The sequence below is a fragment of the Fragaria vesca genome, linkage group LG4 (assembly GCF_000184155.1).
Source record: "Fragaria vesca subsp. vesca linkage group LG4, FraVesHawaii_1.0, whole genome shotgun sequence".
NCBI lineage: Eukaryota > Viridiplantae > Streptophyta > Magnoliopsida > Rosales > Rosaceae > Fragaria > Fragaria vesca.
In genome coordinates this window covers 12,349,506-12,360,346 of record NC_020494.1, presented here as the reverse complement: position 1 = coordinate 12,360,346, position 10,841 = coordinate 12,349,506, and the positions used below count along the sequence as shown (strand labels likewise).

Below are 10,841 nucleotides of genomic sequence, written 5' to 3'. Positions count from 1 at the left end.
TGTAAAGTTTAGATTATTGTTATTACATCTTCTGGTGATAGAATCCCTCATATGTATCCTTTTTTTTATTTAATTTTTTTTTTACAGGGGTGGCATGCAAAGCAAAAACAACGTGCTACGCGAGCTGAGAAATTGAGGTTCCAAGCCTTGAAGTCGGATGACCAGGAAGCATACATGAGAATGGTAAAGGAGAGCAAGAATGAGAGATTGACATTACTCCTTGAAGAAACAAATAAACTCCTTGTCAATTTGGGAGCTGCGGTCCAACGTCAGAAAGATGCTAAACAGACAGAGGGCATTGAAGCCTTAAAAGACTCAGAAGGTGAGTTGACTGAGGTGGACGAGGATTTGGACATCACTGAATCTGATCGCAATGATGATAGTAGTGACTTGCTTAAAGGTCAGCGGCAGTATAACTCAGCCATCCATTCTATCCAGGAACAGGTAAGAGAGAGCAATATTTTCTGCTTTTGTTTTTTCCTTACAAATGCCCACTGTTTTCCAGTTGAACATATGTGATATCTATATAAATAAACACACACACACACACACAGTTCCTATCCAGAGCAAAGCTTCGCTCTGAAATTAAAGTGTGAAGTTTCTTTTTTGGCTCACTTTTCAGTCACGTATCCACATCTCCGCCATTCAGTTTTAGAACCTAATGTATAGATTGCTTCCGCCAAGTTTCATCCAATTTGATAATCATTAAGGTGCCGAATTGTGTGAAATGCATCCAGTATATGTATATGTATATATTTGTATATTGATTACTTTTTGGATTATATTGCACCTTGATACCTTGAAATGCTGCTTTACATAGATTTAGACCACAATCTTTCATCAAACTGATGACAGAGAGTGCTCATGTTAATCAAATGAGCACAATGCATAATGTTAACTGTGCAGTGTGTCTATTTTTCCTTCTACTTTTTTTTTTATTTTATAAAGTTGCTTTTTTTGAATTTTTTTTTCCGGGTTTTGCCTTTGTGGTCTCAAGTTTGCCAGTCTGGACTTGAATAGATTTTCTGGCTGACTAAATTCTTTTAGGTATATGAGCATATGCTTACGACCTAAATCAGTATAAATAGCCAAGAAAAATCTGGCTGGAGCATTTTGGTGGTGGTCATGTTGCCCAATTTTACATGTGATCTTTATTTCACAAAATTCTACATTTTATGTAGAAGTTTTAGAGCTAATCAGTTATAGTGTTAAAATTTCTTGGTGCTTTGGAATAGAGATCTTACTAATTATTGGATCTCAACAGGTAACTGAGCAACCTTCTATGCTTGAAGGTGGAGAGTTAAGGCCCTACCAGTTAGAGGGTCTTCAATGGATGCTCTCCTTGTTCAATAACAATCTGAACGGTATATTGGCTGATGAGATGGGATTGGGTAAAACTATACAAACCATTTCATTGATTGCGTATCTCATTGAAAACAAGGGTGTCACTGGGCCCCACTTGATAGTGGCTCCAAAGGCTGTATTACCAAATTGGGTTACTGAATTTGCAACATGGGCTCCTAGGTACGTGTCAAGCATCTTTATTTTCAAGTCATGAATAAAACTTTTTTATATGTGTATATGCAATCAATATGGACAGTTTATCTGTAAAGTTCTTGCATTTATGTATTATTGTCTTCACCAGTATTAAGGCAGTTCTTTATGACGGGCGCCAAGAGGAAAGAAAGGCAATGAAGGAAGAATTATCAGGGGAAGGAAAATTTAATGTGTTGATCACACATTATGACCTTATCATGAGGGATAAACAATTTTTGAAGAAGATTAGCTGGGCTTACCTGATCGTTGATGAAGGGCATCGTTTGAAGAATTCTGAGTGTGCTCTCGCTATCACGCTTGCAGGGTATGTTGCCACTGAAAATAGAGGCCCGATACTTATTGATGCTTTATCTTGTCAAAGTTCAGTTTTTACTGAATATCTAGAATCTATTTATGTGGTTCTTGTTTCACAAGGACTTCTTGTATTGAATGTAGAGTTCATGTTTGCATTGATATTAACTGCAAGTTATCATTGCCTTTTCTTATTGGAACATATCATGATATAAATTATTTTATGTTGCAAAAACTGTTATGATCAGTTATCTTGGTGTGTTAAACAAATTTAGGGTTTAGGGTATATTGAATACATATATTCAATAATATTTTTTAAAATGCTTCTTTAATTGGATGTTTAATTGTGTCTCGTATGCAGCTATGACATGAGACGTAGACTTCTATTGACTGGCACACCAATACAGAATAGCTTGCAGGAGTTATGGTCCCTACTAAATTTTCTTCTCCCACACATTTTCAATTCAGTTCAGAATTTTGAGGAATGGTTTAATGCACCTTTTGCGGATCGGGGTGATATGGCTCTTACTGAGGAAGAACAGCTATTGATCATCCGACGTCTACATCATGTGGGTATTAGTCCTAGTTTATGTGAATCTTATCTGTTCTAGACTTTTGTTCTGATCAGAAGTTTTCTTCATGTTTTAGGTTATAAGGCCATTCATATTAAGGAGGAAAAAAGATGAGGTTGAAAAATTCCTTCCTGGAAAATCCCAAGTTATACTGAAATGTGACATGTCATCATGGCAGAAAGTATATTATCGACAAGTTACAGATGTGGGCAGGGTCGGGCTAGATAATGGTTTGTATCAATCTTGCCATAATCTTATAAATTGTTTGATATACAAAATTGAAGTTGAAAATACAAAGGCTTTCAGAGTTTTCTTAAAATTTACTGATAAAATTTGATTTTAGGTTCGGGGAAATCAAAGAGCTTGCAGAACCTAACCATGCAACTCAGAAAGTGTTGCAACCACCCGTACCTTTTTGTCGTGGGAGATTATAACATCTGGCGTCAGGAGGAGATCGTAAGAGCATCAGGAAAATTTGAACTACTTGATCGTCTTCTCCCAAAGCTCCAAAAAGCAGGGCACAGAGTCTTGCTTTTTTCACAAATGACTCGCCTGATGGACATTCTTGAAGTTTATCTGCAGCTTCACCATTTCCAGTATCTTCGATTGGATGGTTCAACAAAAACTGAGGAAAGAGGAACTCTGCTAAAGAGATTCAATGCCCCAGACTCTCCTTACTTCATGTTTCTCTTGAGCACTCGTGCTGGAGGTCTTGGTTTGAACTTGCAATCCGCAGATACAGTTATAATTTTTGATAGTGATTGGAATCCTCAGATGGACCAACAGGCAGAGGATCGAGCCCATCGTATAGGTCAAAAGAAAGAAGTGAGGGTATTTGTGTTGGTTAGTGTTGGATCCATTGAAGAAGTAATTTTGGAGCGTGCTAAACAGAAGATGGGCATAGATGCCAAGGTCATCCAAGCCGGACTGTTTAATACAACTTCCACAGGTTTGTACTTGAACTCCATGCAAAATGTTGTTTACGGTGCCATTCCTTCAAGTAGGAAAGAAATGGATGTTTATTCATTGCTTCAGGGCAACAGCATTGACTCATTGATGTTAAACCTGGGAGAATTAGTGTGCCTGCACATGGTCTACCATATGTACATTTTTGCTTAAATCATAAATGTAGTTGCTAATACATTGCCCCACTGATCCAAATTATGTAAACAATAGATAATACAAGCAAATTAGAAGGGTGCTACATAAGGTCAAAGCATTTCTTTTTTCACCCACAGTAAAATATCAGTGTTGCATCGTAGGTTCAATGGAAGGGATGCCTTGCATGTTAGGATAAATACGTTAACTTTTCTCATGACAGGGCTGTATCCTATCTAAAGACATGTTTCTTGTTGCAGCCCAGGACAGAAGAGATATGTTGGAGGAAATCATGCGTAAGGGTACAAGTTCACTTGGGGCTGATGTGCCAAGCGAGAGAGAAATCAACCGCCTTGCTGCCAGATCGGATGATGAGTTCCGGATGTTTGAGAAAATGGATGCAGAGAGAAGGCAAAAGGAGAATTACAGATCTCGCCTTATGGAAGAGCATGAGGTTCCCGAGTGGGCATATTCAGCACCTGATAAGGTTACAGCTTCCAAAGGATTTGATTATAGCAACGTCTCAGGAAAACGACCAAGGAAGGAGGTACGTTCTTATGCTGATGGCCTTAGTGATTTACAGTTTATGAAAGCTGTAGAAAGCGGGGAAGATGTATCAATGTTTTCTGGCAAAGGAAAGAGAAGAAATCCTTTTCCATCTAAGAGCAGTGTTGTACCGTTGAATGAAAATGTGCCGGTGGTCAGTGTAAGTGAAGATACATATGATTTGAGCCCACCTTCAAAGAAACACAAGTCTGAAGGGCCAAATATAGTGAAACACGAAAGTCATGCAGGAGTTTTCCAGATAACTAGAAAGAAGAGATCAAATTCATCCTTCGACAGTAAAGGCCGAAGTTCCAATGGAAGATAAATTGGACGAGATTGATTAAGTTGACGCGTCAAATACCTGAGAATCGCTGTGGCTGCTGACATTGTACATGGGTTTAGAGCAGTGAAAACAACTTTCAGCTAACATTTCATGACCTTGAAAACAAGTGTCCTGCCTAGTGCCGACATAACCTCTGCATTATGGTTCTTTGGATTCTCACTGGTCTGATCTGGGGCAAATCAGCCGACATGAATTTATTCAAAACTATCAAAAGAACTCTTTCTCATTTATGGTAGGGTATCGATTCATAGGAAATACATTTTTCTGGTCTTAATAGGAAATATTTGTACGAATAGAAAATTGTATTTTGTTGTATCGATTTGGTCTTGCAGTAGCTGTAGAAAGTCGACCACATAAGACTAGCAGTGTGGTGAACATTACTTGAAGCTTTGCCATGACCTTAGAATCTGAGTTATTGACTTGTTAGAATAATCTTTAGTCTTTACTACCGAGTTCAAAACAGTTTTTCATACGGCTTGTTTTTAAGTTATAAGAGAGTAGACTGAGATCGTCAAATCGAACTTGCGGTAAATTCAAATACATGCTAGTTGCATTTGCAAGTGTAAAACTCCATGACCTCTTTGAACCTTGCTCTGTCAGTTCTAGCACTTAATGATCCAAAGTAGCCATTCAGTTCAGAGTTATCAAGTCAGGATTCAAAAGGGACCAGAATAGTTGAATCCATAAACTCACCACTCAGAAATGAAGAATAACCTCGAATAGCAACTTCAGATTTCATCTAGTACATCTATTACAAGAATAGCAAATGAGTTCACATAACTCCTAAACCAAACAAAACAAAACAAACAGACAACCCTGCTTCTACTTAACACGTGACTGCATTCATACTGCTCTACAAAGTAGCCGAGTGATTTAAGGGAATAGTTCATAAAAGCTGCAACTATACCTTCCAGTCATAGACGTTCATGAGGGTACTAATGCTCCGGAACCTAATTGGAAAAAGGAAAATACTAGAAAAACACCTAGGACATAGACCACCCCTATTCATCTTGGTCAACTTCAAGATTCTTCAGCTTTGATTCTAACACGTCCTCATTACCTTCATCATCTCCAGATTCTTCGTCATCTTCAGCATCGTCCTCTCCTTCAGGGTCATTCTCATCCAAAGAGCCAAGCATGTGAGGAGATTTCTTGAATAAAGCCTTCACCTCATCTATGCCATCATCAGATATGAAATTTCCATTGATATTCAACAACTTAAAATCAGGTTTCTGAACCACAGCCTGTGCCAACACTCGAGCTCCAGCTCTTCTTATTGAGTTGGTGTTCAAGTCAACTTCTTTCAACTGGGAAAGACCCTCTAACACCTGGCTGATCTGAATAGTACCTTCATCCTTGAGTTCATTCTCACCCAAATTCAGCTGAGTGAGAAGTGTCTTTGCTCCTATACATGCTGCCAGAGCAGGAGCAGCTTTAGCTGTAATGTCATTGCCAGCTATGTCCAAGACTTCAAGAGAAGGAGCTGATTCCTTAAGAACATTGGCTAGTGCAACTACACCCTCATCTTCAAGGTTCAGGTAACTGAGGTAAATCTCTTTCAAATGTTCATGCTTGGAAAGAGCTCTACTCAATGCAATTCCACCTTCTACGCCAAACATGTTGTCCCGCAAGTCCAGCTTCTTTAAGTGGGTACAAGTCCCCAGTGCCTCACATAAGGCAACTCCTCCCTCAGAGCCTACCCTCGTGGAGGAACAACGGAAATCCTCCAGAAGGGAAGAATGCTTCACAATCTTAGAAATAGCAAATGCCCCCTCATTTCCTGTCATGTTATTATGAAAATGAAGGATTTTAAGCTTATCCGTAGAAGGAATCAACTTGTGAACTGCTTGAGCAGCTTCTTCTGAAATGCCATCATTCATCAAATAGAGTTCCTCCAAGCAACTTTGTGATTTCAGGAGTGCTCCAAACGCCCTAACACCTTTCTCGCCCAAGGCATTGTTTGAGAGATCCAGAAATCTCAATTCACTACCTTCCAAGGCAGCTGCAAATATATTGATGACTTCAAGAGCTTCAGCCTCAGGTCTACCTGCTATAAAATCTGATAAGTCAACTTCTTTCAACTGATTCTTGAGGGAAATCAAAATGGGCTCAGCGACACGGGCTGCTCCTAAACCAAAGCTTCTATTGCTGAAGCATATTTTAGTGTAGGCATTCGCCGGTTCCTTCAAAGGGCTTAAGAGTTTCTCAGCTTCCTCAGCTTCAATAAAAGCCCGTGTGCCTTTAGATATATCAAACAAAGTTTGTTTAGGTGTAGAGTCAGATACGACTTTGCTCTCCTTGCTACTAGATCCCTTTTTGAGAACTTCCAACAGCATCTTACTACATTCCCGAGCATAACAGTGCACTGCAGAACTTCCATCGCCATCTGGTTCCTTTTCATACTTCTGGTCTGCAGCGACAAAAGCCACATCCTCAATCTGTTTTGCATTTTCCTCAGCCTCCTCCTTACTCAGAGTGCCATACTTTTCAGTCAAAATGGATTTAGTGCTGAGATTGTTTGTCATCCGCTCCACAAGCACTCTCCTCGTATTTTGGCTTGGAGGCCACATTTTGAGTGAAAATGGCCGGCGTTTTGCATCCAGAGATGTGGTGTCCATCACAACAAACCCTACAAATGGAGGCCAATGAGGCAACTTTTTTTTTTTTTTTTTAAATTTTGGAACACTAGTTATAACAAGGATACAATCAAATTTCAAAAAGAAATAATAATTATGGTGCATTTTGTAGGCAAATCTTTCAGCCATATTATCAGAAACATTATCATTCATCACAACATGATTCTTAACAACAGAGAAACATATTGCTAACATGCAGGATGACACTAAACGACCAATTTCAAAATCTACAAAAAGCAATTGGAAGTCGAAAAGAAACACAACGTCAAATTTCTTTTTCCTCTTATTGTGAGCAGAAACTCATCCGCATACAAGACTAGAACTAAAAAAGACCATCTCATTAACTACTATAAAGCGAATACATTGGCATATACCCACTATTTTTATTTTCCTTGAGGTGATATTTCACACTTCCAGTACAGCACAAGTAACTTCCACACATCATCAAAGTTCGACTGTGCTTAAACGCCACTGAAGAACAACCATTTCTCCCTAACAATGTTCAGATCCACTGCTTTACTCTACAGTCAGAAACTGTTACAAATCCATAGTTCCTAATCGGGATTCTCATTTAGTGTTCATTACACAAGTCTCTCAAATAAACCAACCACAACAAATCCAATGCATCTAAAAATGGGATCTACACAATCATACATTTCTAACCACCACAAGACTTCAAACTTCGAATCAAAATCTCAAAGAAGAGCAGAACCCAAATGCATATAAACCCAGAAAGTAAAACAAGAAAAGTAGAACGAAAGCAATTAGGGAACGTGAAACGGGGAAACCCTAGAATTGGAGAAAAGTAGAGAGAGAAAGGAGAAGTGGGTACCTTTGGTTTCGCTGCAAAATGTTAGAGAGAAGAAGGAAGAAGCAGAGGAGGAAGGAATAGAATGGTGGAGGGAAAACTCAAAGCGAAGACGGGAGTGAGTGCTGCGTTTAGGTCTGTTGGAGATTTATTGGGGCAAGCGAATACACACTTTAGGGCATCTCCAACCGTACGGGGTACGCCATACCGCCATGTACGGCGACTATCATAATGGATACTTGGATAGTGTATTCAACCCTAGTTACATTTACCATTTTACCCATATATATTTTGAACAGCTTTTTCTTTTTAATTTTTTATTTAAAGAAAAAACCAGAAAATTTATCTCCATCTCCAAGAGCGGTGAGTTTCTTTGATCATTAGGTTAAACTATAAACATTTTTTCTTCCTTCGAATTGAATGTCCACATGAAAGACGTGAACTTCAATTAACGATCTCTAACGAAATGTGTAGAAGGATAGTGATTTGTTAGCATATAGTTCATCCAATTTAGTTTCACCAAGTAATCTCTGGTTTGGGATTTTCTTGTGACTAGCCCAGATATAATTGGTAATCGATTTGCAGTCGGCTATAGCAGCATACTGGAAACAGGCACCGCTCGTTGCCCAAACTTTGTACCAGAAACACTTCTAACCAGTAGTCAATTTGTATCCCTGAAGAGTTTAGCATACTGAGGACATGTTCACAATTTCGTTCACACTAAGTTCATCACTCAAGAGTTTAGTTCAAATGATTGTTTCATTGCCAACTTTTAAACTAGATTGCTCTGTCAAGATTGCTTACTTGATTGTATCACTATCTACACATACCATCGAATTTAGGATGTAACCTGATAAACGATGATCTGCAATGGCAGATACTCAGATAGGGCATGTGTTTTTGTGTTGAAAGAAATGGGAGATGCGTAGGCCGGCAAATAGGGGCCAGTGAACAAACTCACAGCTAAACACACCACATATTCATACTTCAATAGCATCAGTGAGGAAATCAAAGGCAAAATGCAATCTCAACAAGCAATTCTCAATTAGAACTCTGCCATGGCCTCCAATGTATCAGGTTACATGCACAAGCAAATCATAATTAAATTTGTTTTTGTCAAACTCTTGTGGTCAAGAAAATCCAAAGTTTTTAGAACTCTAGAAAATTTTGTCATCCAACAGACCCAGAACAAGTGAATTAAACAAATATGGGCAACCTGGATTTGATCTTCGTACCATCTCAGAAAGAATTCTACAAGAGGGTTGCAACCCTAAACAGGAACATTTGGCAAATGAAATGTTCAAAACACCTGATATGAATTCAATGTTCCAATAGCTCATGGACCAAATATAAAGCCAACTCAACCTAAAGATAGACATCCACTCATATCACCCTCTCAATCCAAGTGTCGTGTAAAATAGGAGAACAAGTACGAGCCAATGACTCTGGGTTGGGTTTGAAACTTGGGCATAGGTATGAGATAGAGATCCACTTGAAACACCCTCTCAATCCAACAAAATGTAAAATAGGAGAACAAACTCATTATTGTCTCAGGGTTTAAAACTAAGGCAGAGGTGTGAAATTGATTTCCCACAACAAGACACAAATGATGATCCGAATTAAGCTTAAAAAAAAAAACATAACCATCAATAGCAATCGGAAACAAGCAATGTTATCATTTCCCCATTTTGGTTCCAAAACAAGAAAAGTCTTAAAATGAAGATCAGAAATCTCTCATGACTTTCATCCTAGCAAACGGAAACAAGCTAGTGGGAGCTCAAATGGATCACTAAATGAATAATCAAGACAAGGATCACCCAACAAGCCGACGCCTCAACACTTAAACACACGGCGATAAACCACACAAATTGCTAATCACAAACAAACGGAATAAACAAGCTAATAATCAAAGCCCAGCAAACACCGAACAATTCTCAAAAGTAACATCACATATAATTAAGCATAAATATCCGAAACAAGGTTCACCAAACATAACAAAACATAATAACAATAATAATCCATAACAAAGCTCCCTAAAAGCTCCGAATTAGAAACCGAAATGCGATAACATAAACGGAATATAGTAAAAAAAGGCAGCAGACTCTAACGGTAAGACTTCTGGAACCTAGCTCGGGCACCACGACCACCAAACTTCTTGGGCTCGCAGCGCCGTGGATCAGCGACGAGGAGAGTACGGTCATACCTGACCAAAATGTCCTTGATCTCCTTCTTGCTCTGCTCGTCCACAAACTTCTGGTAGTAAGCGACCAAGGCCTTGGCGATGCTCTGACGGATGGCGTAGATCTGAGAGGTGTGACCTCCTCCCTTGACGCGGATCCTCATGTCGACGCCGGCGAAGCGGTGACGGCCGAGGAGGAGGATGGGCTCGTAGGCCTTGAAGCGGAGGATCTCCGGCTCGACGAGCTCGATTGGGCAGCCGTTGATCTTGATCAGGCCGCGGCCTTCCTTGCAGTAGGTGACGGCTACGGCGGTCTTCTTGCGGCCGAAGCACTGGACCGACTTGATTGGGGGAGCCGCCATGGTTGTTGCTCTGGGACTTGGCCTCTTAGGGTTTTGGGGCGCCGAGTGTTTGTGTGCGCAGTGTGGGTGGCGAGGGAAAGAGAGCGAGGAGAGAAATATAAGAGGGTGAGGGATTAGGGTTTTGACTCTTAACTGTGGATCGGGTTACTGTTTTCTTCAGTCCGCCCATAATTTTGGCCCAAGTTTTTGGTGTGATTTGAATATTGGCAAATACTTGTGTGCCTTAAAGTATGGATACCTTAACCACATGGTTGCTTATGATTGGTCCAACTAGATTCATGATGACCTACTACTTGTTTGACTGGTCATCCAATTTAAATCTCAAACTAACTCTCACTCTCTCACTAACGGGGTTAGTTTTTTTTTCTTCTCTCTCTCTCTCTCTCTCTCTCTCTCTCTACTACTACTACTACTACTACTACTACTCGTCTCTCTCTCTCTCTCTCTCT

At 39.7% G+C, this 10,841-nt stretch overlaps 3 protein-coding genes across 4 annotated transcripts in view; 1 reads left to right on the top strand and 2 right to left on the bottom strand.

Moving 5' to 3' along the window:
* LOC101306513 (transcription regulatory protein SNF2-like) overlaps positions 1-4,703 on the top strand; it is an 8,170-nt gene extending 3,467 nt beyond the window's left edge. The window contains exons 6-12 of the mRNA XM_004296864.1: positions 88-444; positions 1,265-1,524; positions 1,646-1,861; positions 2,210-2,417; positions 2,497-2,650; positions 2,764-3,369; positions 3,779-4,703. Coding sequence (XP_004296912.1) covers positions 88-444; positions 1,265-1,524; positions 1,646-1,861; positions 2,210-2,417; positions 2,497-2,650; positions 2,764-3,369; positions 3,779-4,389 — 2,412 coding nt within the window. The 3' untranslated portion in view covers positions 4,390-4,703. The remainder of the gene's footprint in view (positions 1-87; positions 445-1,264; positions 1,525-1,645; positions 1,862-2,209; positions 2,418-2,496; positions 2,651-2,763; positions 3,370-3,778) is intronic.
* Positions 4,704-5,081: 378 nt separating this feature from the next.
* On the bottom strand, positions 5,082-7,952 carry LOC101306807 (RAN GTPase-activating protein 2-like). Of its 2 annotated transcripts, XM_004296866.1 has the most exons (2): positions 7,876-7,952; positions 5,082-7,036 (listed from the first exon to the last, which is right to left on the bottom strand). In XM_004296866.1, the coding sequence occupies exon 2, from the start codon at positions 7,023-7,025 to the stop codon at positions 5,409-5,411; it is 1,617 nt and encodes a 538-aa protein (XP_004296914.1). In that variant the 5' UTR covers positions 7,026-7,036; positions 7,876-7,952; the 3' UTR covers positions 5,082-5,408. The 2 variants fall into 2 exon arrangements, with proteins under 2 accessions (XP_004296914.1, XP_004296913.1); XM_004296865.1 differs by lacking the exon at positions 7,876-7,952 and having other exon boundaries at positions 5,082-7,245.
* Positions 7,953-9,739: 1,787 nt separating this feature from the next.
* Positions 9,740-10,457, bottom strand: LOC101306223 (40S ribosomal protein S16-like). Its single transcript, XM_004296863.1, has one exon. The coding sequence runs from the start codon at positions 10,390-10,392 to the stop codon at positions 9,955-9,957; it is 438 nt and encodes a 145-aa protein (XP_004296911.1). The 5' UTR covers positions 10,393-10,457; the 3' UTR covers positions 9,740-9,954.
* Positions 10,458-10,841: the final 384 nt, after the last annotated feature.

Coding starts and splice junctions, on each gene's coding strand:
- LOC101306807 (XM_004296865.1), bottom strand. CDS start 7,238: ATGTTAGCAATATGTTTCTCTGTTGTTAAGAATCATGTTGTGATGAAT.
- LOC101306223 (XM_004296863.1), bottom strand. CDS start 10,392: ATGGCGGCTCCCCCAATCAAGTCGGTCCAGTGCTTCGGCCGCAAGAAG.